The sequence below is a fragment of the Abramis brama genome, assembly GCF_963993115.1.
Source record: "Abramis brama genome assembly, chromosome: 4".
In the NCBI taxonomy this organism is placed as follows: Eukaryota; Metazoa; Chordata; class Actinopteri; order Cypriniformes; family Leuciscidae; genus Abramis; species Abramis brama.
Genome location: NC_139966.1, coordinates 9,266,004 through 9,289,203, shown reverse-complemented (window position 1 = coordinate 9,289,203; position 23,200 = coordinate 9,266,004). Strand labels below are relative to the sequence as shown.

The 23,200-nt window shown below is 41.5% G+C and overlaps 1 protein-coding gene across 1 annotated transcript; it reads left to right on the top strand.

The window, feature by feature from the left end:
- Window positions 1–6,236: 6,236 nt before the first annotated feature.
- Window positions 6,237–7,889, top strand: LOC311082051 (SCAN domain-containing protein 3-like; the record flags this gene model as incomplete). Its single annotated transcript, XM_084112795.1, has 1 exon — window positions 6,237–7,889. The coding sequence occupies one exon, from the start codon at window positions 6,237–6,239 to the stop codon at window positions 7,887–7,889; it is 1,653 nt and encodes a 550-aa protein (XP_083968921.1).
- Window positions 7,890–23,200: the final 15,311 nt, after the last annotated feature.

Here is a 23,200-nt window from a genome sequence, read left to right as displayed (position 1 = left end):
AATGACATCATTTTCATTTTCACTATCCCTTTAAGCACACAGAAAGAATCAGGTCTATTAGGCTGCGGTCACAATTTTGATATAAATGCAGGCTAATATATTTTACACTGCCCTAAATATATTTTTTACTACTATCAAACCAAATTATTCAATATAAAAGGCATGTACTGCCATACTTTACCCTAATAAAGAAGGTTGGTCTTTGGCACCACCATTAATTTGCCTGCTCGCATGTATGGGTTGAGGGGGTGGTGTCCATTTAGTTCATGTGGTTCCACAACCTTTAGTTCAGGGGCAAGTCTTTTTTCCAGTTCATAACATCTTAAGTGCTCAATGGGCCATGCAATGTAAGGTTCAATGATGAATGACACTGTGTTGGACACTATCAAAATCTTAACCAACTTGGCAAAGTCAGGAATTCCACTTGTATGTCCCACAGACAGGAACATTCCTTCTGCATACTGAGTCCCATGGAGAGATGCATGACTTGCAAGAGATACCGTTGTGATGTTTGCAAATTTGTCCTCTATAGCTCGTTTCATAGAGTGCTCAAGAGTGTCCACAGAAACAAAAGCAACATGCCCAACTTCCAAGTCAGGTTTAAAAAGACTGGGTAGGTCTAGACAGTAAGCCAATGCAAGTTGATGCTTTGTAGCAAGAGTTAGTAAGATATTTTTAAAGTTCCGAACATCATGAATCACTCTTTTAAAACAGCTGTGCTTGGCTTCAAAGCGGATAGTCCAAAAATCTACCAATGGTCCAAATCTACGAACAAGTTCAGGGTAATGTTCCAGAAAATGATGTTTTGGTAAAAGACTGAAGTCAGGAAAGACTTCTTTTACCAAGCACCTATGAGATGAGATTTTAAACTCCAAGTAGTGCAATGTCTCTTCAGAGAAATGTCCACATGTCAGAAGTTCAACAATGTCTTTCAGTTCCAAAACAATTTGCCATGTTTTGTCATTCTCTGGTACTTTGTCACCAATCATCAATGGCAAGAATCGCAATAAAGTCCAGTTTTCATGACAGTTACCCCCTATAGTGCGTTTTATTGCAAAAGATTTAGGAATTTGTTGAGGTCTGTTAATTTTATCAGAACATTTAAAAGGAAAAGACTGAATAATGGAGTTAAGATCATCAAAAGTAAAATAATGTTTGGAAATGAAGGATTTAAGGCATAAACTCAGTTCCTTTGGTACTACCCCTTCCAATACATCATGCATGAAATCTGGGGGGAATCCTTGAATTGTGTGAAAATGGGAGAGTCTATTAAGTACACAGTCTCTTTTAGAGCCCGACCGATATATCGGCGGGCCGATATTATCGGCCGATATTAGGCATTTTCCTAACTATCGGTATCGGCATTTATAATGGCCGATAAATTAATATTTAAAAAAATGCAGCGTGCAGTGATTTATGTAAGGATGGCGCTGCCAATAAAGCACCTAAAAGCTGTCACAAAGAACGGGCAAAAGTGGCAAAAAAATAACAGCCGCTCCGGTGTAGACACAGTGTTAAAGCTCATTCTGCTACGTTACAACATCAAGCAATATTCCAATAATTTATGTAATTATAACACTTTATATAGGGCCATTTTGCATTAAGAGTAGCCAGATGGACACGCGAGATGCGACACATTCAGAATTAATACACTTTTAGTAAACTACAGAACAGCGCGAGCGGGAAGCGGCGCACCTCACAGGCAGAGAACGCGTCCGAGAATGGACACTGCATTAGTGATATAAAACGCACACACACAGGGGTGCGTTTCCCGAAAGCATCGTTGGCCAACTATGGTCGCAAGTTCCGTCGTTGCCAATAGAGTTCAGTGGACATTGCGATGAACTTGCGACCATAGTTGGCCAACGATGCTTTCGGGAAACGCACCCCAGGTCTGTTAAATTAAGCAATACTTTTAAGGTAGTCTAATATTTTTCTGACTAACAAAATTACTGACACAGTAAAGGGTAGATTTAAATAAAGAAAAACGAAATTTAAATAAAGAAAACGAAATTTAAATAAAGAAAAACGAAATTTAAATAAAGAAAAACGAAATTTAAATAAAGAAAAAACGAAATTTAAATAAAGAAATTAAACGAAATTTAAATAAAGAAAAACGAAATTTAAATAAAGAAAAAACGAAATTTAAATAAAGAAAAACGACATTTAAATAAAGGAAAACGACATTTAAATAAAGGAAAACGAAATTAAGTTAAATTAAAAAACGAGATTAATTTAGATTGATAATAACGGGTAAAAAGGATAATACATCTTGTTTCTATTATTCTATTTTCCACAATGTCAAAGCAACACAGCTTAACCCAAAACACAAGCTCAGACATGCACTTCGTCCATACAAACTCCGCTGTTCTGCGCTCTAGCCAGAGAACACTCCCGTTGCTGGAACACTTGCGCGTCGGTTCTATTTCTAGCTTGCATGCGTTTTCCGCGTGGCTCGAGCCGTTCCTGAGAGACGCGTCTCACGCAGGCAGTGTGCAAACTCCAACCTGTTAACATGGGAGCCGAAATAAAAACGGCCATGCCACGCAGTCAGTGTGTCGCCGGCCTTATTCAAGCGCGAATGAGAACCGTTTCGCGGGGGATCCCAGATGTGAAAAAAAAAACGAATGTCAAATTTTCAAATCGAATACCAACCCACCGAACGAATATTCGGGTCCAGCCCTATAGCCTAGTTTCACGTTCAGTACATTTTGCTTACTACTTATTTAAAATAGTGTAAAACTACTGTACATATGTAATTATAAACGTTTTCATTATGATATTATTAATTTTACTTTACTAAAAAGATCTGAGTTCTTCCTCCACTGGTAGATATTAGAGAAATTAAGATTAAAAATAGAAGATAAGGTTTTGTCAGTGACACTTTTGATATATTTATTGATACAAGTTATGTTTTAAATAACGTGACTAAATTAAAAGACAAAGTCGTTAGTGAAGATTATGCAACAGTATTTAGAATATAATATAATATAAAATGCAATGCAAACTAGCTTGGTTACAGCTCAAATTCTCATTCTATCATTCACCCTGCCTCCATTACATATCTTTGTCACACAAGTGTTTGATCACCACATTTGAGTGATCATTGCAAAACGTTTATATATTTATTCTGTTTATACTGTGTATTCTATATACAGTACCCATCAAAAGTTTGTACACACCAATTGGAAAGTGTGTCCAAACTTACTGTACTATAATACACATAAATAATATTGCTACTGTATTATAATATACACATAAATAATATCGGCCGATATATCGGTATCTGGCTTTTTTTTATCGGTATCGGCATCGGCGCCCAAAAATCCATATCGGTCGGGCTCTAGTCTCTTTTTACACCGTCCACAGAAACCAAATTTGTCTCCTTTAATTCCAGAAGGATGCTTTCATGAGCTTCGGTTGTTCTAAGTGCAAACAAACCATCGCTTACTTTATGAATGTTAATTTCTGAGCGGCTGGCCAAACAAAATCTACAAAATTTATCCACATTGAAGTTTTCCTGAAAACCACCAAGTGAATGTGCACCCAAATTGTCCGCAGAGACATACAGTACAGTACCTCTGATATTTTCTCCCAGTTTTTGAACATAGATTCCTTGATTTTCTAGTACTTCTATGTCTTTCAGCAACGGCTCAAGAATGGCACTGTAGCCATATTTTTTCACATCACTGCTGTAGGATAGGCATGCCAGGTATATTGATTGGACAGAAGACCTATACCGAATTGGTAAATTTGAAAGCACCCAATAAACTGCACAGATCTTATGCTTCTTTCTAGACGTTCCTAATGGATTACATACTTCAAAATCATCTATATACAATCCCAAAGCTACACTTAAATCTTCTGAAGAAAGCAACTGATTCTCTTTACAATATAGGCCGTCCCTGTATGACTTAAACTGAGCCCACTCTGGAAAATATTCCCTGTCTTCTGTCTGCAAAAGTTTATCTAGAACATCATTACGGTTTAACAGCACTGACAATGTTTGCAAAATAGGAATATAAACACACTTTCTTGAAGACGACGCATCTAGAACATATTCAACAGGTTGAATCACTTGAAAGTGTTCCTTGTAAAAAATTGTTTGTTTGTATTCTGTGCTAAAAGGGCCACTCTTTGTCAGAGAACTGAACGGATTTGCTTTTACAATAATTTCTTTTATGGCACTGATAACTGTATCACTTCTTGCACAGTTGTGCTTGCTCAAAACATCTTCAATTATGTTTGGTGCAAACTCTTCTGCAACTGCAAAAATGTTGGCAAGTTCATTTACAATTTCCTGGGTTGCTGCTTTGGAAACATGAAGAACTGTTTGCAACCGAAGAAAGAATGATGCTAGTTTTCGATGTAGTAAATCTTGCACATTTTCTTCACACGGTAAAGATAACAGAGATGCTGAGAGGTCCTGATCATCAAAATGTGTTGGTGTGTCTTCAAAAGCAGTATTTTCAGAGTCTGGAAGATCTGGAGTGCAAGCTTGATAAATGTCTGTACGAAAAAAATTTACTCCACACTGGTGATGCTTTTTACTCTTATGAGCGTGAAATGTACTATATACTCTAGACTGAAAGCTGCAGTTTTGAAAAGGACATTTCACACTCTCTCTGTTTTTGAGATGAGTCTTTAAGTGTGTGAAATATTGAGTAATTCCACAGGTCTCAGAGAACATACAAAGGTCACACTTCAATGTAAAGGCTGCAGCTGTGAGCCGGACAGATTGTTTATGATTCCTGGCCAAATGTTTTCTTAAGGCAAACTCAGTTCTAAACGAACACACGCAGTCTTCATGGATGCATGGAATCGGATAGTTACTTGCGTGATGGCAGTGCTTGAGCTTGTAGTGTCTTATCACAGTGAGTTGATTGGTTGTGGTGAAATGGCAGAACTTGCAGCTCCACTTCATTAGTCAAGGGCAAATGCCTCACACTGCTTGCAAGTAATTCTATGAAGAAAAGAAAAAAAGTGAACCAACATTCAACAAACAGATGACACAAAAAAGATCAGGAATAGAGTAATAGTTTCTCAATTTTATTTATATATTTATTCACATGTATTTGTCAAATCAAAATTTTAAGGTAACACAAAGCCGTTTTATTTCCTCTAAACAATGATTCTAAACTACATTTGACTGTGCGGAATGTTAGGTTTTTAAAGTTACTGTGTTAGCTTGGTGGCTGTCTGAGACATGCAGTAAAGCTAGATCTACATTAGAATCTATAAATAAAAGCTGTAACTGATGTTGCTAAATTGCATGCAATTCATTTTTAAATATATATTGTATAGGCTAAATGGAAAATGTATTATTGTTGTTACTGTAAAGTTTTAGGCTACTAAACTTTACTATTTGATACTATACTTTACTATCCATCCTAAAAAGTAGGGTAAAACAATATGACCATAACCTTATTTCCGGGTAAGAGACATTTTAATAAACGCATATTATATTTGGTGAGAAATTACAATTAAGACAATGTTAATTGTAATAAGATGATTTACAGACCAGTTTAAAAATTGACAAGATGAACGTATCTAAGCAACAGAGCTGTCCATTAAAGATGCAGTTATGACGTACATCCCAAAGCTTGACTAATCTTCTGCTAAACACGCAGAAGCATTCATGAGAAAGTAACGTTACATGCTTTGACCGTTTGCAAAGACCTGCCTGCTTTACTTACTGTTGCTATGTGCAACGTTATGCCACTCTCATGATAAGTTAGACCAGTGATTCTCAAATGGGGGTACGCGTACCCCTAGGGGTACGTTGCGGTACTGTAGGGGGTACGTGAGATTTATAATAAATAAATAAATAAAATTAATTAATTTTAATTAATTTAAAAGATATACAAAATCATCCATGATTATGAAAAATAAGTTTAATAAAATGTTTATGTAAACCACATTTTTTATAAAAAATGTTTATATTTAAAATGTGATTGTAAACTAACGTTACCTAAATCAGAGAAGAAGAATTTGAATCACGCCGAGCGGGAAGCCAGTTGCTTAAACAAACATAAATGAAATCCTGGTTAAAACGTAGCAATACTAACGTTACAGCGAAGAACGGGGAGGATGAAGAAAAAAAGAAAGCCAAAGTGGAGCCAACAAAATACCGTCAATATCAGGAGGGGTATGTTTTGATGGGATTCACGGCAACAAACGGCAACCCTCCCCAGGCATTGTGTTTTTTCTGTGGGGAGAAACTAGCAAACAGCTCGATGAAACCGGCACACCTCCAGAGACATCTCAGCACCAAACATCAGTGTCATGTTGGAAAGCCACCAGAATTTTTCAAGAGAAAACTTTCTGAGTTTAGATCATCGCAGGAAACAATGCGAAAAGTCTCCACAACATCAGCCAAAGCACTACAGGCGTCATATGCGGTGTCACTGCTCGTAGCTAAAGCAAAAAAGCCGTTCACGATCGCTGAGGACCTGTTACTCCCAGCCGCTGTTGTATTAACTGAGACAATGCTGGACAAAAATGCCGCGGATAAATTAAAAACGGTGCCTTTGTCTAATGACACCGTTTCCCGCAGAATAGAAAGAATGGGAGCGGATATTGTTGAACAAGTTGTGGGAAAACTTGGCGAAGCATTTTCAATCCAGCTTGATGAGTCGACCGATGTCAGTGGCAAGGCACAGCTCATTGCGTTTGTGAGGTATGTGGATATCGACGACATTTATGAAAATGTACTTTTCTGCAAGAGCTTAGAGGGGAAAACAACAGGAGAGGACCTTTTTAATGTTGTGGATAATTTCTTCATTGAAAACGAGCTGGACTGGAGAAACTGCAAGAGTGTATGCACTGACGGAGCCGCGTCAATCACAGGCCGTGTTAAAGGGCTCATGGCGCGTATTAGAAGTAAACATCCAGAAGTGCAGTGGAATCACTGTGTAATACACAGGGAAGCACTTGCATCCAAAAATATAAGTCCTGTGTTGCATGACGTTTTGAATGACAGCATTAAAGTGATTAACTTTATAAAGTCAAGGCCACTCAATGCACGACTGTTTCACCGCCTTTGTGAGGACATAGGAGCTGAACACACACAACTGCTGCTACATACAGAAGTGCGCTGGCTATCTCGAGGGAGGATACTGAACAGGCTGTTGGAACTACGGGCGGAGGTGCACACCTTTTTGTCAGAGCAAAGATCTCCATATGCCACCCTGTTTGAAGATAAAGATTGGCTTGCAAAGCTGTGCTATCTGGCAGATATATTCAGCAAATTGAATGAGCTGAATGTGTGTCTGCAGGGCAAGGACACCCACGTTCTGAACCTGTATGACAAGGTGGGTGGTTTTCTGAAGAAAGCAGAGTTGTGGAAACGGGCATGTGTACAGGGGGATCTCACCTGCTTTTCTCAGGTGGATGCTTTCCTCTCCAGGGAAGATGTGGAGAGAGCACCAGTGAAGTCCATCATAGAAGAACATTTGGCCAACCTGATTGTGAGTTTTAACTCATACTTTCCTGACATGGAGGAGAAATCTGCACAACTCAGTTGGGTGAGAAACCCATTTCTTTTGTCAGAAGAAAGCAGAAACAAGCTCCCTCTCTGTCACCAGGAAAAACTCTTGGATGTGTCATCTGACTATGGCCTACGGATGAAATATGAAAACTCCACTGTAACGCAGTTTTGGGTGTGTGTAAAAAAGGAATACCCTGAGTTGGGAGAAAAAGCTTTGCAGCAGCTACTGCCCTTTGGATCCACGTATTTGTGTGAGGCCTCATTTTCTGCAATGACTGTTATCAAAACAAAGCAGAGAAACAGACTGGGCCTGGAAAAGAGTCTGATCACTGCTGTGTCCTCCCTGCCACCGAGGATGACAAAGATCCTCAGTGAAGCACAAGCACATGTTTCGCACTAAGCACATGCATTAGATAAGTGCTTTGTTTGTTGTTATTACAAGTGTTTTTGAGCTAAAATGTTATACACAACATATATATATATACACACTGTATATATATATTATTTATATAGGTTTCTTTTATCAAACATGCTTGGGGCCAGTCAAGGGGTACTTAAACTGCATGATCGGTTATCGGTAATAATACATTGTTTATTATTGCCCATGTTTATTTTTGCAAATGTTTTTCATTTACATTGTTTAATAAATCTCATAATGATGGCATATAGTAGTCATAGCTTTTATTTCTATCTCAAGTGATTGGGGCTGGTCAGGGGGTACTTGGCTGAGAAAAAAAAATGATAGGGGGTACGTCATTGAAAAAAGATTGAGAAGCACTGAGTTAGACCATGTTAGCTCTCCACGTTCACGCTACTCTCTCCGTTTTTCAACTTCAAATCCCATGTTAATCCATCTCTCCTGTGTTGTGAGATGTGTCTCCTATATGTTTAGTTTAGGCCAGCTCAGTGTGTGTGTGTGCGAACGAGAGTGAGTGAGTGAGGGCGCGTGCCCGTGGCGCGCCCTCCCCCGCCCGCTCTGTGTTATGATCGCTGCTAAGCAACGTGGAGGGAGAGTGTGTGTGATACGGTGATCGGTGCGGGTACTTGAATGTTCAGTGTATTTTAGTGCGGCTGAAAAATAAAGCAACTAACGTTAACTCAACTAGCTAACACAAAAAAATAAACATAACTGACCAGTCATTTAGGTAGTAAAACATCACAGCTGTACAACGATGTTTCAGTTATGGAGCATCCAGCTTGAACACCGGAGGATTATGATAATTCTGCTAACGTTATACCTCACACACAGTTTTACATTAAATTACATTATATTTGTCAGCTCGTTATTATCGTGCACGCGTCGACACTGCTTTGCTTAAATGGTGAGACTCGCTGATTTGGGCGCGAAGAACTTGAAAGAGAGTGAACGTGAAAGCGCCTATTTTTTATGCCATAAATTCCCGCTCAGTATGTCATAGTTACACAACAGCACAAAAAACACACACACCCAAACTGAATTTGGTGCAGATATTTCAACATTAGCATTTGTTTATTGTGATAAATTATATTTTAAATACGAGAGGATCGAAATATCCTGAAATTAAATTTATCTAATGTTAGCAACCATCACATTTGGTCCACTTCATTAAATAATGTAGCCTACGTTAAATAAATAAAAGAAAAAGAAGTAAAAGTTGGCTAGTTTTATAGATTTTTAGCTTTATTTGCAGATTTTTAGCTTTATTTGCCTAGCTAGGCTAAGTTAGGTTACAACTGGCCAAACTGGATGCAACGGTCCAATTTGATCGATAAACATTGATACTGTTAACAAATACATGGATGATTACTTCAGATATAGTTTTACAAGTCATTACACAAATATGAACGAATATTTACTTACCAGATTTGATGATGATGGAAGAAAAATCTGCCGACTCCGAGTGACGACGACGACAAACTCTCCAACTGCCAGCAGTGCCTATATGAACGAGACCTGTTTCGCGCTTCAAGTGATCTCGCGATAAATAATGAGAACATACATTAACGGTTCAGCATATGTTTTGAAGTTGAGGCGACACATACTCTAGTTAAGTCAACTTACAGACAAGTTGAGATAGTGAAAACTTAACATGGTAAGTTGAACGAACAAATTCAGAAACTACAAGTTGTATCAACTCACAAAATTACATTGAACTAACTAAAATGTGAAATTATTTTTTACAGTGTATATATCTTGCAGTTCTGACTTTATAAGCAATTGCGACTTTATTTCACACAATTCTGACTATATATCTTGCAGTTCTGACTTAATAAGCAATTGCGACTTTATTTCACACGATTCTGAATTTATAACACACAATTGCGACTTTATTTCACACAATTCTGAATTTATAACACACAATTGCGACTTTATTTCACACAATTCTGACTATATATCTTGCAGTTCTGACTTTATAAGCAATTGCGACTTTATTTCACACAATTCTGAATTTATAACACACAATTGCGACTTTATATCACACAATTCTGACTATATATCTTGCAGTTCTGACTTTATAAGCAATTGCGACTTTATTTCACACAATTCTGAATTTATAACACACAATTGCGACTTTATATCACACAATTCTGACTATATATCTTGCAGTTCTGACTTAATAAGCAATTGCGACTTTATTTCACGCAGTTCTGACTTTATATCTTGCAATTCTGACTTTATAAGAAGCAATTGCGACTTTATTTCACACAATTCTGAATTTATATCTCGCAATTCTGACTTTATAACACACAATTGCAACTTTATATCACGCAATTCTGACTTTATATCTCGCAATTCTGACTTTATAACACGCAATTGCGACTTTATTTCACGCAATTTTGACTTTATATCTCGCAATTCTGAGAAATAAAGTCAGAATTGCGAGATGTAAACTCGCAATTGTGAGACAAAAAGTCGCAATTATCTTTTAAAATGTTTTATTCTGTGGCTTAAAAAAAGCTTCCATACCTCCTGGCCTCTTCCTCCCATCCATCCTCCCTGACGCGTTACGGTAGGGCCGGCCCAGCTATCGGTAGGCGCCGGCGGTGCTGCAGTAGCCTACCTGAGAAAACGTTTTGGAAAAGACGGACTATGGACCCAACCAACTCTATAGGAGGGGAGGGGAGAACTCCCTCACATGGTACAACCTATGCGGGCCTGGCGTGGACAGGTGGAAGAATGGATGAAGACAACATATGCTTCTCAGCGCTATATGCCATCAATAACAACCCCCCACCCAGCACTGATGAACTCAAAGACCAGTGGCCATTCCTGTTCATGAAGAGATTTTTGTGTGCCCATTTCAACACTCTGACTGGGATTGATGTTAACACTAGGCTCACAGAATCTCTCAACAGAAAAGGAAAAAAGGTGCTTCATTTTTTTGAAAGTCAACTTTCAAGGTGGAAAAAGGATGTCAGGACAGTCCTGAAAGACATCAACCAAGCTGGTAAAGAAGATGTCGACTATGGTGTTGCATCTACAATTACTTCAAAGAGAAGGAAGATGCCAACACGATCTCATGAAAGTGCATATCTATAGCACGAATGATATTTCTCGTATCATTTATACGCCAAAAAGAGTTTTTGCGTGCAAATGGTATGCACTGTAAACCCCTTGGGTAGGATTAGGGGTGTGGAGTGCGTGTATTACACGCCATGAAGTGTGTATCATATGCATGCTAAAACTGCGTATCATATGTACGCAAAAACTCTTTTTGGCGTATAAATGATACGAGAAATATCATCAACACAACATGTATGCGTCACGGTGCTCTCATGAACACGTTGAAGATTAATATTTGGTAAATAAAGTGGTTAATTATGTTTAATTATTTTAGGCAGCAGCCAATCCAACCAGGCTGTACATCACAAGCTCTTATACTAAATCTTTTAGGCTGCATTTATTTGATCAGAAACACAGTCTATATGATATAATATATAATATGAATATAATATGATTGCAATTTAAAATAACTGTTTTGTATTTAAATATATTTTAAAATGTAATGTATACCTTTTATCATTACTCCATTCTTCAGTATCACTTGATACTTCAGAAATCTTTGTAATATGTTGACTTGCTACTCAAGCAACATTTCTGATTATTATCGATGTTGAAAACAGTTATGCTGCTTTTTTATTTGCGTTGAGAAAGTGATAGATGTTTTTTTAAGATTCAAAAGAACAGTATGCATTTGAAATAATCTTTTATAGCATTGTTTTTACTGTCACCTTTGATCAATTCAATAAAATAATTTTAATTTGACACGTGTGTGAGACACTGCAAAGGACGTGAGACACTGCAAAGGACGTGAGTGCAGTAGTCAAATATGTCTTTCTCTAGCACGTTTTCTCACAAAATCAGTGGAAAAGAAGTGCAGTGGAATGAAAAATGTTCTGTGTGAAAAGTTCCAAAGTCTGTGAATAAGGGCAATCACTACTAAATTGAACACACCATACAGATTGCTACTGCGGAAGAAGAACTTTTTATTTTATTTTAAAGCATTTAAATATATATATATATATATATATATATATATATATATATATATATATATATATTTTAATGGTGACAATTAGAAAATCATTTTGCCTCAAGAATCATTATTTGTTAACAATAGATTTCCCCCTACCCTTACTAAAAAAAAGCTGCTATGATGGTGTCTGTTACAGGAGATTGTGTTTTCATTGCTAAAACATGGATGCTGACAATGGAGGGCAGGAGTCATCATGGAGCAACAAGAGCTAACAGATTTTCAATCTGCATTAGCCATCTTGTTTGGCTGCTACTATGTATTCAATGTGCAGTGCCAGGAAGAGGCAATGAATACGCTGGAGTTCATTCAGAGGTAATCATAAATTAATTCAAATCCATCCATCCATCCATCCATCTTCTACCGCTTATCCGGGGCCGGGTCGCGGGGGCAGCAGTCTAAGCAGGGATGCCCAGACTTCCCTCTCCCTCGACACTTCCTCCAGCTCTTCCGGGGGGACACCGAGGCGTTCCCAGGCCAGCCGGGAGACATAGTCTCTCCAGCGTGTCCTAGGTCTTCCCCGGGGTCTCCTCCCGGTGGGACATGCCCGGAACACCTTCCCAGGAAGGCGTCCAGGAGGCATCCGGAAAAGATGCCCGAGCCACCTCAACTGACCCCTCTCGATGTGGAGGAGCAGCGGCTCTACTCTGAGCTCCTCCCGAGTGACCGAGCTTCTCACCCTATCTCTAAGGGAGCGCCCAGCCACCCTGCGGAGAAAGCTCATTTCGGCCGCTTGTATCCGGGATCTTGTCCTTTCGGTCATGACCCAAAGCTCATGACCATAGGTGAGAGTAGGAACGTAGATTGACCGGTAAATCAAGAGCTTCGCCTTGCGGCTCAGCTCCTTCTTCACCACGACAGACCGGTACAGCGACCGCATTACTGCAGAAGCTGCACCGATTCGTCTGTCAATCTCCCGTTCCATCCTTCCCTCACTCGTGAACAAGACCCCGAGATACTTGAACTCCTCCACTTGAGGCAGGAACTCTCCACCAACCTGAAGCGGGCAAGCCACCCTTTTCCGACTGAGGACCATGGCCTCGGATTTGGAGGTGCTGATTCTCATCCCGGCCGCTTCACACTCGGCTGCAAACCGTCCCAGTGCATGCTGGAGGTCCTGGTTTGATGAGGCCAACACGACCACATCATCCGCAAAGAGCAGAGATGAAATCGTGTGGTCCCCAAACCTGACCCCCTCCGGCCCCTGGCTGCGCCTAGAAATTCTGTCCATAAAAATTATGAACAGAACCGGTGACAAAGGGCAGCCCTGCCGGAGTCCAACACGCACCGGGAACAAGTCTGACTTACTGCTGGCAATACGAACCAAGCTCCTGCTCCGGTCATACAGGGACCGGATAGCCCTTAGCAAAGGGCCCCGGACCCCATACTCCCGGAGCACCCTCCACAGGCCGCCGCGAGGGACACAGTCGAATGCCTTCTCCAAATCCACAAAACACATGTGGATTGGTTGGGCAAACTCCCATGAACCCTCCAGCACCCTGTAGAGGGTATAGAGCTGGTCCAGTGTTCCACGACCGGGACGAAAACCACACTGTTCCTCCTGAATCCGAGGTTCTACCATCGGCCGGATTCTCCTCTCCAGTACCCTGGCATAGACTTTCCCAGGGAGGCTGAGAAGTGTGATCCCCCTATAGTTGGAGCACACCCTCCGATCCCCCTTCTTGAAAAGAGGGACCACAACCCCGGTCTGCCAGTCCAAAGGTACTGTCCCCGACCGCCACGCGATGCTGCAGAGGCGTGTCAGCCAAGACAGCCCCACAACATCCAGAGACTTGAGGTACTCAGGGCGGATCTCATCCACCCCCGGTGCCTTGCCACCGAGGAGTTTCTTGACTACCTCGGTGACTTCAGCTTGGGTGATGGACGAGTCCGCCTCCGAGCCCTCAGCCTCTGCTTCCTCAATGGAAGACGTGACGGCGGGATTGAGGAGATCCTCGAAGTATTCCTTCCACCGTCCGGTGATATCCCCAGTCGAGGTCAACAGCTCCCCACCTCCACTGTAAACAGCATTGGTAGGGCACTGCTTCCCCCTCCTGAGGCGCCGGACGGTTTGCCAGAATCTCTTCGAGGCCGACCGATAGTCCTTCTCCATGGCCTCACCGAACTCCTCCCAGGCCCGAGTTTTTGCCTCCACAACCACCCGGGCTGCAGTCCGCTTGGTCCGTCGGTACCCATCAGCTGCCTCAGGAGTCCCACAAGCCAACCAGGCCCGATAGGACTCCTTCTTCAGCTTGACGGCATCCCTTACTTCCGGTGTCCACCACCGGGTTCGGGGATTGCCGCCTCGACAGGCACCGGAGACCTTGCGGCCACAGCTCCGAGTGGCCGCGTTGACAATGGAGGAGAACATGGTCCACTCGGACTCAATATCTCCAGCCTCCCTCGGGATCTGGTCGAAGCTCTGCCGGAGGTGGGAGTTGAAGATCTCTCTGACAGGGGATTCGGCCAAGCGTTCCCAACAGACCCTCACAGTACGTTTGGGTCTGCCGAGTCTGTCCAGCTTCCTCCCCCGCCATCGGATCCAACTCACCACCAGGTGGTGATCAGTTGACAGCTCCGCCCCTCTCTTCACCCGAGTGTCCAAGACATACGGCCGGAGGTCGGATGAAACGACTACAAAGTCGATCATCGACCTCCGGCCTAGGGTGTCCTGGTGCCATGTGCACTGATGGACACCCTTATGCTTGAACATGGTGTTTGTTATGGACAAGCTGTAACTAGCACAGAAGTCCAATAACAGAACACCACTCGGGTTCAGATCTGGGGGGCCGTTCCTCCCAATCACGCCCCTCCAGGTGTTACTGTCGCTGCCCACGTGGGCGTTGAAGTCCCCCAGTAGAACGATGGAGTCCCCAGTCGGAGCACTTTCCAGCACCCCTCCCAGAGACTCCAAGAAGGCCGGGTACTCTGCACTGCCGTTCGGCCCGTAAGCACAAACGACAGTGAGAGACCTATCCCCGACCCGAAGGCGCAGGGAAGCGACCCTCTCGTTCACCGGGGTGAACTCCAACACATGGCGGCTGAGCTGGGGGGCTATAAGCAAACCCACACCAGCCCGCCGCCTCTCACCATGGGCAACTCCAGAGTGGTGAAGTTGCCCATGGTTGCCCATCCTCTCTCGAGGAGTGTGGTTCCAGAGCCCAAGCCGTGCGTAGAGGTGATCCCAACTATCTCTAGTCGGAATCTCTCAACCTCACGCACAACCTCAGGCTCCTTCCCCGCCAGAGAGGTGACATTCCATGTCCCTAGAGCTAGATTCCGCGTCCAATTGCTAAAATGTGTAAAAAAAAAAAGAAAAAAGAATGAATCTGCGGCTTTGAATAAATTATGAGCCAATAATTCAATGATTCATAATCATTCATAATTAGAGCCATTTGCTTCCTTACTGAATGAATGAATGCCTCACTCATAAAGACAGTGACTCGTCGCCACCTACTGGCGGTTTTAATTTAATATTTAAAGCATCACTTCGTTTTTACCATCATTGCATATTTCTCTATTGAATTTTTTGTTGTTGTTTATTTAAAGCGTTATTTATTTTATAAAGGTATTTGTAAATGTAATAAAAGCTAATATTAGGAGCAAATATTGTCCCTTACTGAAAAAGGTGTGACTGCAGAGAGGGGTTACGCAGATGGATGTTAAAAGCCTCAGGGGGTACAACTCTAAAAAGTTTGAGAACCAGTGGCCTACACACAACACATCCCAGCATAAACATTCCCAATAAATTATCTAAATTAACAAACCACTGTTAATTTTAACAGAAAAGCAAGAATAGGGTACTGGATGTTTGATTTGGCATGGCAGAAAGCACGCTGTTACGATCTGTTCCGAGACACAAAGGTTTAGATCCAAACGCAACTTTATTGAGTGGGGCAATCCAGAGGCATAATCCAATGTACAGGCAAGAGTCATACACAGACAGGCAGTCAAAACAAAGAAACAAACAAACAAAACAGGCAGGGACCAGAGGCAAGAGAGTAATCCAGGGAACAGGGCAAGATATCCAAAACCAAGAGACAAGAAAACCAGGAGAATGCTCAGAAATGCAGTGTAACACTTAAAGGGTACATAACATGCACAGTTTCACCTAATCTCATGTTAATCTTGAGTACCTATAGAGTAGTAGTGCATCCTTAATATCTCAAAAAAGTGTTTAGTTTTATTATATTTATAAAAGAAAAATACAGCTTTCCGATTCTCTCCGGAAAAAGCCGAAGTCCTGGAGGCGGAGCTATAGAGTCAAGCGGTAGTGCTTGATTTCCAGCAAAAGACAGAAATCTGATCCAGTTGTACTTACATGAATGGGGTCTTTTATCACTGCGATTTGCAAATCCAGCGTTGACCTGAGCCTTGTTAATAAAACATTCGTCACTGAAATGGCCAGAACACACAACCGCACTTCCTACACCGTTGCTGCCCCGGAAAAACAAACGGCATCCACTGTTCTTGTAACACTGGGTTCTTTGGAAAGCTGGACACGGTAAGCTTTCCCTCACATCCAAATACACACTTTTTTGGAGACATTCTTGAACAAATCCTATGCAGCGCTGGCTGCCGATGATTTCCTGTTGAAGCGCGTTGATGTGCGCGGTCTCGCTCTCCTCTGGTCGACGTGCGCGCGGGCGAGCTTTTCCGAGAGAAATGCTCATATAAGGAGTTCCACTCTTATCTACGTCATTAGATCCACGATAAAATAACCCCCAGCCGAAACTTGTACCAACCCGGAAGTAAGATTTTCAGCACAGAAATTCTCTGTTATTCGTCCAAAATATTTTTTTTTAACTTTGCCCATGTTTTACATGAGAATCCATCTCTTTAACACTGTAAACAACTCTGAATACATGAAACACCATGGTACCCCCCCTTTAAACAAGACTTCGCGGTGAGTGAATGAATGAACATGGTATAAATAGACTGAGACTAACAGGATGATGAGACAGGTGAATGCAATCAGTGAATGAGGTACAGGTGAATGTGATCAGTGATAAGTGATGATGAGTCCGGGCAGTGAGTTATGGGAAATGTAGTTTGTGAGTGATAATAGTCTTATGTGGAGTGCCCTCTGGTGGCTCTCAAGGGCACTCCAGCTGGTGACCGTTACACACGCAAAGAGCTGCCCCTTTATAATCACTCAAAAAGTGTCCCTCGTTTTAATTGCAACCTCACAAAGTTCCATTATAATCTGTCTAATCTGTTTATAATCTGTCTACAATGTACAATTAATTAATTATTTATATAGTACATATTGCTTTTATTAACATCAAAGTGCATACAGCACCATGCTATGACTGTTGGGAAAGCAGTGGTTTGATAAATGTGTTTTTTCTTGTGCTTGCAGGTTCATTCTTATGGAAGGCATTTTCTGCCAAATTTAAATAAATAAATTAAATGATTAAAATGAAAATTAAAACCAGATTAACAATTTCATTACAGAAAACAGTCCGCAAAAAATGTGATTGAGAATTGAGAATGAAATTAAATGATTTCATTTTCACAGCATTATCCCTGTCAAATTGAAAAATAAAATGCAATTGGTGATTTCACATTTCATTTCCACTACAGTCTCGAGGCAAGACTGCCAATATTAAAATGAAAAGCCAAACGTGAAAAAGAAACTACAAATACAGTTTTTACAATGCTCTTTAGTAACGCTCACGCAATAATAGTGACACAATTCAAATACAAATGTAAATTTTCGTTTTCATTTTAATTCCTCTTTTATTTCACAGTTTTCATTTTCGTTTTCATTTTCAAAGACAACCTGCATGCAAATTATATTTTAATGAGTGGGTGTGGCTTATTCTAGTAACGGCGCTGAGACATGCCTTCTGTAAAGCTAAGTCATCGTCCCGTGTGCATGAGTTGAATGTGTGAAACAAAATTATTTAAATGTGATTATATTGTAATCGAGACGACGAGATATGGCGAAATCTGCCGCAGCATTAGAACATGGAAACAACCAGCCTGACCATGTTAGTTATGATGTTAGACTCAGACTAGACCATAATCGACGATGAGGTTCATTCATGTATTAGGCTGTTTTGGAAATTCAACTATTTGGGTGTACAGAAGTCTTAGTAACACAATTTCTACAACAATTATAGCCAGACATTAATACCCAATGGCTTTAACCGAGGACCTCGGCCAATGTTTCATATTCGCGTCGTGCCTAACAACGCCCTTCAGCCGTGACTTATTCAGATGATACAGCACTAGCGTAGAGTACCTTATTGCTTTTATAAAACGGTTACCACGCAATACAAATATTAATCCCGAAACATATGTATCTATGCAACTTTCATGAAGTAAAATGAATCACTAAAAGCCAATTCCTTCTGCTGGAGAAAAAAAATAGTCCCTGACCATAAAGCAAAAGAAGAAGTTACATTAGTTCTCCATTAGATTGAGACAAAGACTGTCTTAATGAGTGAGTCAGTCAGTAGAGAAGACTTTTGAAATGACTCAAACTTGTGATCACGGAGAAGAAAGACGCAACTGACATGACTACAGGCACGGACAGCCCCTATTAACTGTTAAAAGTACAAGATATCACACCGGACATTCAAACAGATTTTTTATTATGAATATAGGACTGACCTGAAGGAAAATGCTAGCCTACTGTAAATGCAGGTACACTCACTTTCTCGATCTCATCCAGAAGTTGTTACTGGAAATGAAAATCAGCATTGTGATTCTTTTTGTACACAAACGTAAAATAACCAAAAGACAAGTAACAGTTAAACAGCAGACAGATACAGGCTGTCCTGATACGGTCTCTGAATAAGTCACGGCTGAAGGGCGTTGTTAGGCACAACGCGAATATGAAACATTGGCCGAGGTCCTCGGTTAAAGCCATTGGGTATTAATGTCTGGCTATAATTGTTGTAGAAATTGTGTTACTAAGACTTCTGTACACCCAAATAGTTGAATTTCCAAAACAGCCTAATACATGAATGAACCTCATCGTCGATTATGGTCTAGTCTGAGTCTAACATCATAACTAACATGGTCAGGCTGGTTGTTTCCATGTTCTAATGCTGCGGCAGCTTCCCGCAAAAGCACACTAACAGATTTCGCCATATCTCGTCGTCTCGATTACAATATAATCACATTTAAATAATTTAGTTTCACACATTCAACTCATGCACACGGGACGATGACTTAAGCCTGTTTTACATTTCTGCGTCGGACCTACGCCGAAGCCTCTACGCTGTAGAAGGTGTGTCTCAGCGCCGTTGCTAGAATAAGCCACACCCACTCATTAACATATAATTTGCATGCAGGTTGTCTTTGAAAATGAAAACTGTGAAATAAAAGAGGAATTAAAATGAAAACGAAAATTTACATTTGTATTTGAATTGTGTCACTATTATTGCGTGAGCGTTACTAAAGAGCATTGTAAAAACTGTATTTGTAGTTTCTTTTTCACGTTTGGCTTTTCATTTTAATATTGGCAGTCTTGCCTCGAGACTGTAGTGGAAATGAAATGTGAAATCACCAATTGCATTTTATTTTTCAATTTGACAGGGATAATGCTGTGAAAATGAAATCATTTAATTTCATTCTCAATTCTCAATCACATTTTTTGCGGACTGTTTTCTGTAATGAAATTGTTAATCTGGTTTTAATTTTCATTTTAATCATTTAATTTATTTATTTAAATTTGGCAGAAAATGCTTTCCATGCATTCTGAGAATAAAGCTGATGGCACCAAATGCCTATCAAAATCACAGATCAGCTGGACATGCCATGTTTTAGCCATGTTACAAATACACGGGGATGAATTCAAACACATTTGTAGAATGTACTTTTTAAAGTAAATGTTAAACAATGAAACGGTTAAACAGTGAAACAGCATATTTTAATGACAATTTTTTGGGGGTAAAAAAACGTATAGTTTACAGTGCTGTAGTGGTTTTTCATTCGTTAAACATCAGTTACACCTGTTGTTAATTTCATTAATTGGTTTGTCTTTTTAAACTCTGTGTTTGGTTTTGTTTTCGGAGTATTTTGAGTTCTATGTTAAATTAAACTTTTACTGCTGCGATTAGATCCGTTTCATCAACTTTATTGCAACCTTACCTGTGACATGTAGATTAAAATTAAATTAATTTTGTAATAATAAAGTAAATTAAGCTAAACTCAAATCTACAAAAAAGTCTAATTCTGTAATATGAAATCAATTCTAATACTGTAAATAAAAATACGGTCCTCGTACTGTAAAAATTAATACATTCATTCATTCATTCAGGCCCTTTGCGTCGAGAACGACGATTGGTATGGCGCTTCAGTCTTCTACTGTTAAGGAAGTCATTGTACTGCTGGCAAGATCTTTTGACACCAGATCTAATAGAAGCGTTCCACAATGCTCGGTCACCAGCAAGCGATTCCCAGTTGAGGCTTGGGAGGCCGAACGACTAAAGGTCACGCTTCAGGACATCCTTGTAGCGGAGCTTCGGCCGGCCGACTGGGCGAGGGGCATCAGCAATTTCTCCATACAAAATTGCTTTCGGTAACCGGAATTCATCCATGCGGTAGGTGTGGCCAGCCCACCGTAAGCGACGGGTGCGCAACATAGTGTAGAGGTCTGTGCTCTTGGTCATGGAAAGGATAGCCGAATTTGGAACATGATCCCTCCAAGTTATGCCATTAATTAATCGTAGACAACGAAAGTGAAAGGAGTTCAGACGGTGTTCATGCCTGCGGTAGGGGCACCAAGTTTCACTGCCATACAGGAGGGTGCTGAGAATGCAGGCCTCGTAAACTTTTATTTTTAGGTTGAGAGACAGTGAGTTGTTCTGCCACACTCTCTCACTAAGCCTGCCGAAGGTTGTTGATGCTTTCCCAATACGTATGTCCAATTCGCAATCTAGACTGTTGGAGGTGTCGACTGTGGAACCCAGATAAGTGAACTTTGTGACATTTGTCAATGTGCTATTGTTGATGGTGATTGTGGGTGAGAGCGTAGCAGGTTGGGCAAAGACCACTGTTTTTCCAAGGCTGATCTTCAATCCAAACTCCTCACAAGCAGCAGCAAAGGAGGAGCACATAGCCTGCAGCTCAGTCTCAGAGTTGGCAAGGAAGGTGGCATCATCTGCATATAGAAGTTCCCGAATATGGACGCGGTTGATCTTTGTTTTTGCACGAAGTCTTGCTAGGTTGAAGAGACTGCCAGAGCTGCGTGTGTGAAGTAACACTCCTGATGGGACAGGGAAAGCACGGCGCAGGACAGCGGAGAAGAATATACCAAAGAGAGTTGGAGCTAGTACACAACCTTGCTTTACACCACAGAAAATTGGAAATTCCTTAGAGCGAGAGCCCTCAAACTGTATTGTTGCCTTCATAAGAACATGAAATTCTTGTATGATTTTCAAGAGTTTGGGAGGACAGCCCAGTTGACGGAGGATGGTAAAGAGGCCGGACCTGCTGACATAGTCAAAGGCCTTAGTCAAATCGACAAAGACTGCATACAATGGCCGACCTTGCTCAATGCATTTCTCTTGGATTTGGCGAACTGAGAAAATCATGTCAATGGTTGAACGACCAGGACGGAAACCGCATTGGCTCTCCGGAAGTATCCTGTTTGCAATGACCTGTACGCGTGGGAGGATGAGGCGGGCTAAGACCTTGCCAGGCTGGGAGAGAAGAGCTATGCCACGGTAGTTGTTGCAGTCGCAGCGATCCCCTTTGTTCTTGTACAGAGTAACTATGTTAGCATTACGTAATTCGTCTGGGATGGTGCCTTCAGTCCAGCAGATTGAAAAGAGGTGATGGAGTTCCACGGCAAGTGTGTTGCCACCACTAAAGAAGATTTCAGGTGGAAGCCCATCCACACCAGGGGCTTTGTTTTTCTTCAGAAGGCTTATGGTTTTTTTTTAACCTCATTGAGAGTGATGATGTTGTCAAGCTCAAGTATTATTGGGAGTTGGGGAACAGCAGATACTATAGCAGCTTCACTAGCTGTTACAGGCTCAGCATACAGTGAACTGTAGTGTTCCACCCAGCGATTTAGCTGATCGTCGAGGTTTGTGAGTATTTCACCTGTTGCAGATCGAAGAGGGGAGGACTTCTTCACAGGAGGACCTAGAGCTTGCTTAAGCCCCTGGTACATACCACCAGTATTACCAGTGGCAGAGCAATGTTCTACACGTCTGCAGATGCTTTCCCAGTAGAGGTGTTTTGCCTCCCGTGTTAGGCGCTGCACCTCTGAGCGGGTCTGTTTCCAGTGAGCAATGGTATGAGGGGAGGAGTCTTGTTTGACAGCCAGGCGTGCCGCACGCTTATTCGCAAGAGATGGAAGGAGAGTGTCTGCATGACACCTAAACCAGTCAGGCTGTTTTCGGGTGCGTCTGCCAAAGCTGGAAAGTGCGCAATCCCTAACTATGTTACGAAAGCGCAGCCAGGCCAATGTAGCATCCTGGGTGGGGGCGGAAAGAACAAAATTGGCTTGCAGTGAAGCCTGAAACTGTTGGCAGATTTCCTTTGACTTGGTTGCAAGAATGTCGAACGTCGGAGACGGCTTTGGACTAGACAGGTGGATTCTCTTGGGATTGAGTTTAATCTTGCAGCGCACAAGTGAGTGATCTGTGTCACAGTCAGCAGAGTGCATAGACCTGACATGAGTGAGGTCCTTGAGGTGGTTTCTTTGGATGATCACATGGTCAAGTTGATGCCAGCGTTTAGAGCGTGGGTGTTGCCATGTCATCTTGGACCATGTTGAGCCTTCAAAAAAAGATGATGGGATGCACAGCTTATGTGTAGCGCAAAGCTCGAGGAGGCGCTGTCCATTGTCATTCAATGAGCCCACACCATGTGGACCCAGCACGTCTGGCCAGGCGGTGGTGTTACTACCCACACGAGCATTGAAATCGCCAAGGATGAATATGCGGTGGCCACGACTAATGTTGGAAAGAGTTTCACTCAGCAGGAGATAGAAAGAATCTTTCTGATCGTCTGACGAAGTTAGGGTCGGGGCGTAGGTAGAAAGTAATGTCACTGGACCCGCGGTGGTGTGTAGTCGCAGTGACGACAGCCTGGGAGAGATGGAGATGGGAGTTTCAGTGAAACATAGCAGCTTATTGCAGATGGCAAAACCCACTCCATGCTTTGGTCTTTCATTGTCGGGATAGCCAGTCCAGTAAAACGTAAAGTTAGCTTCACGTATAGAGCCACT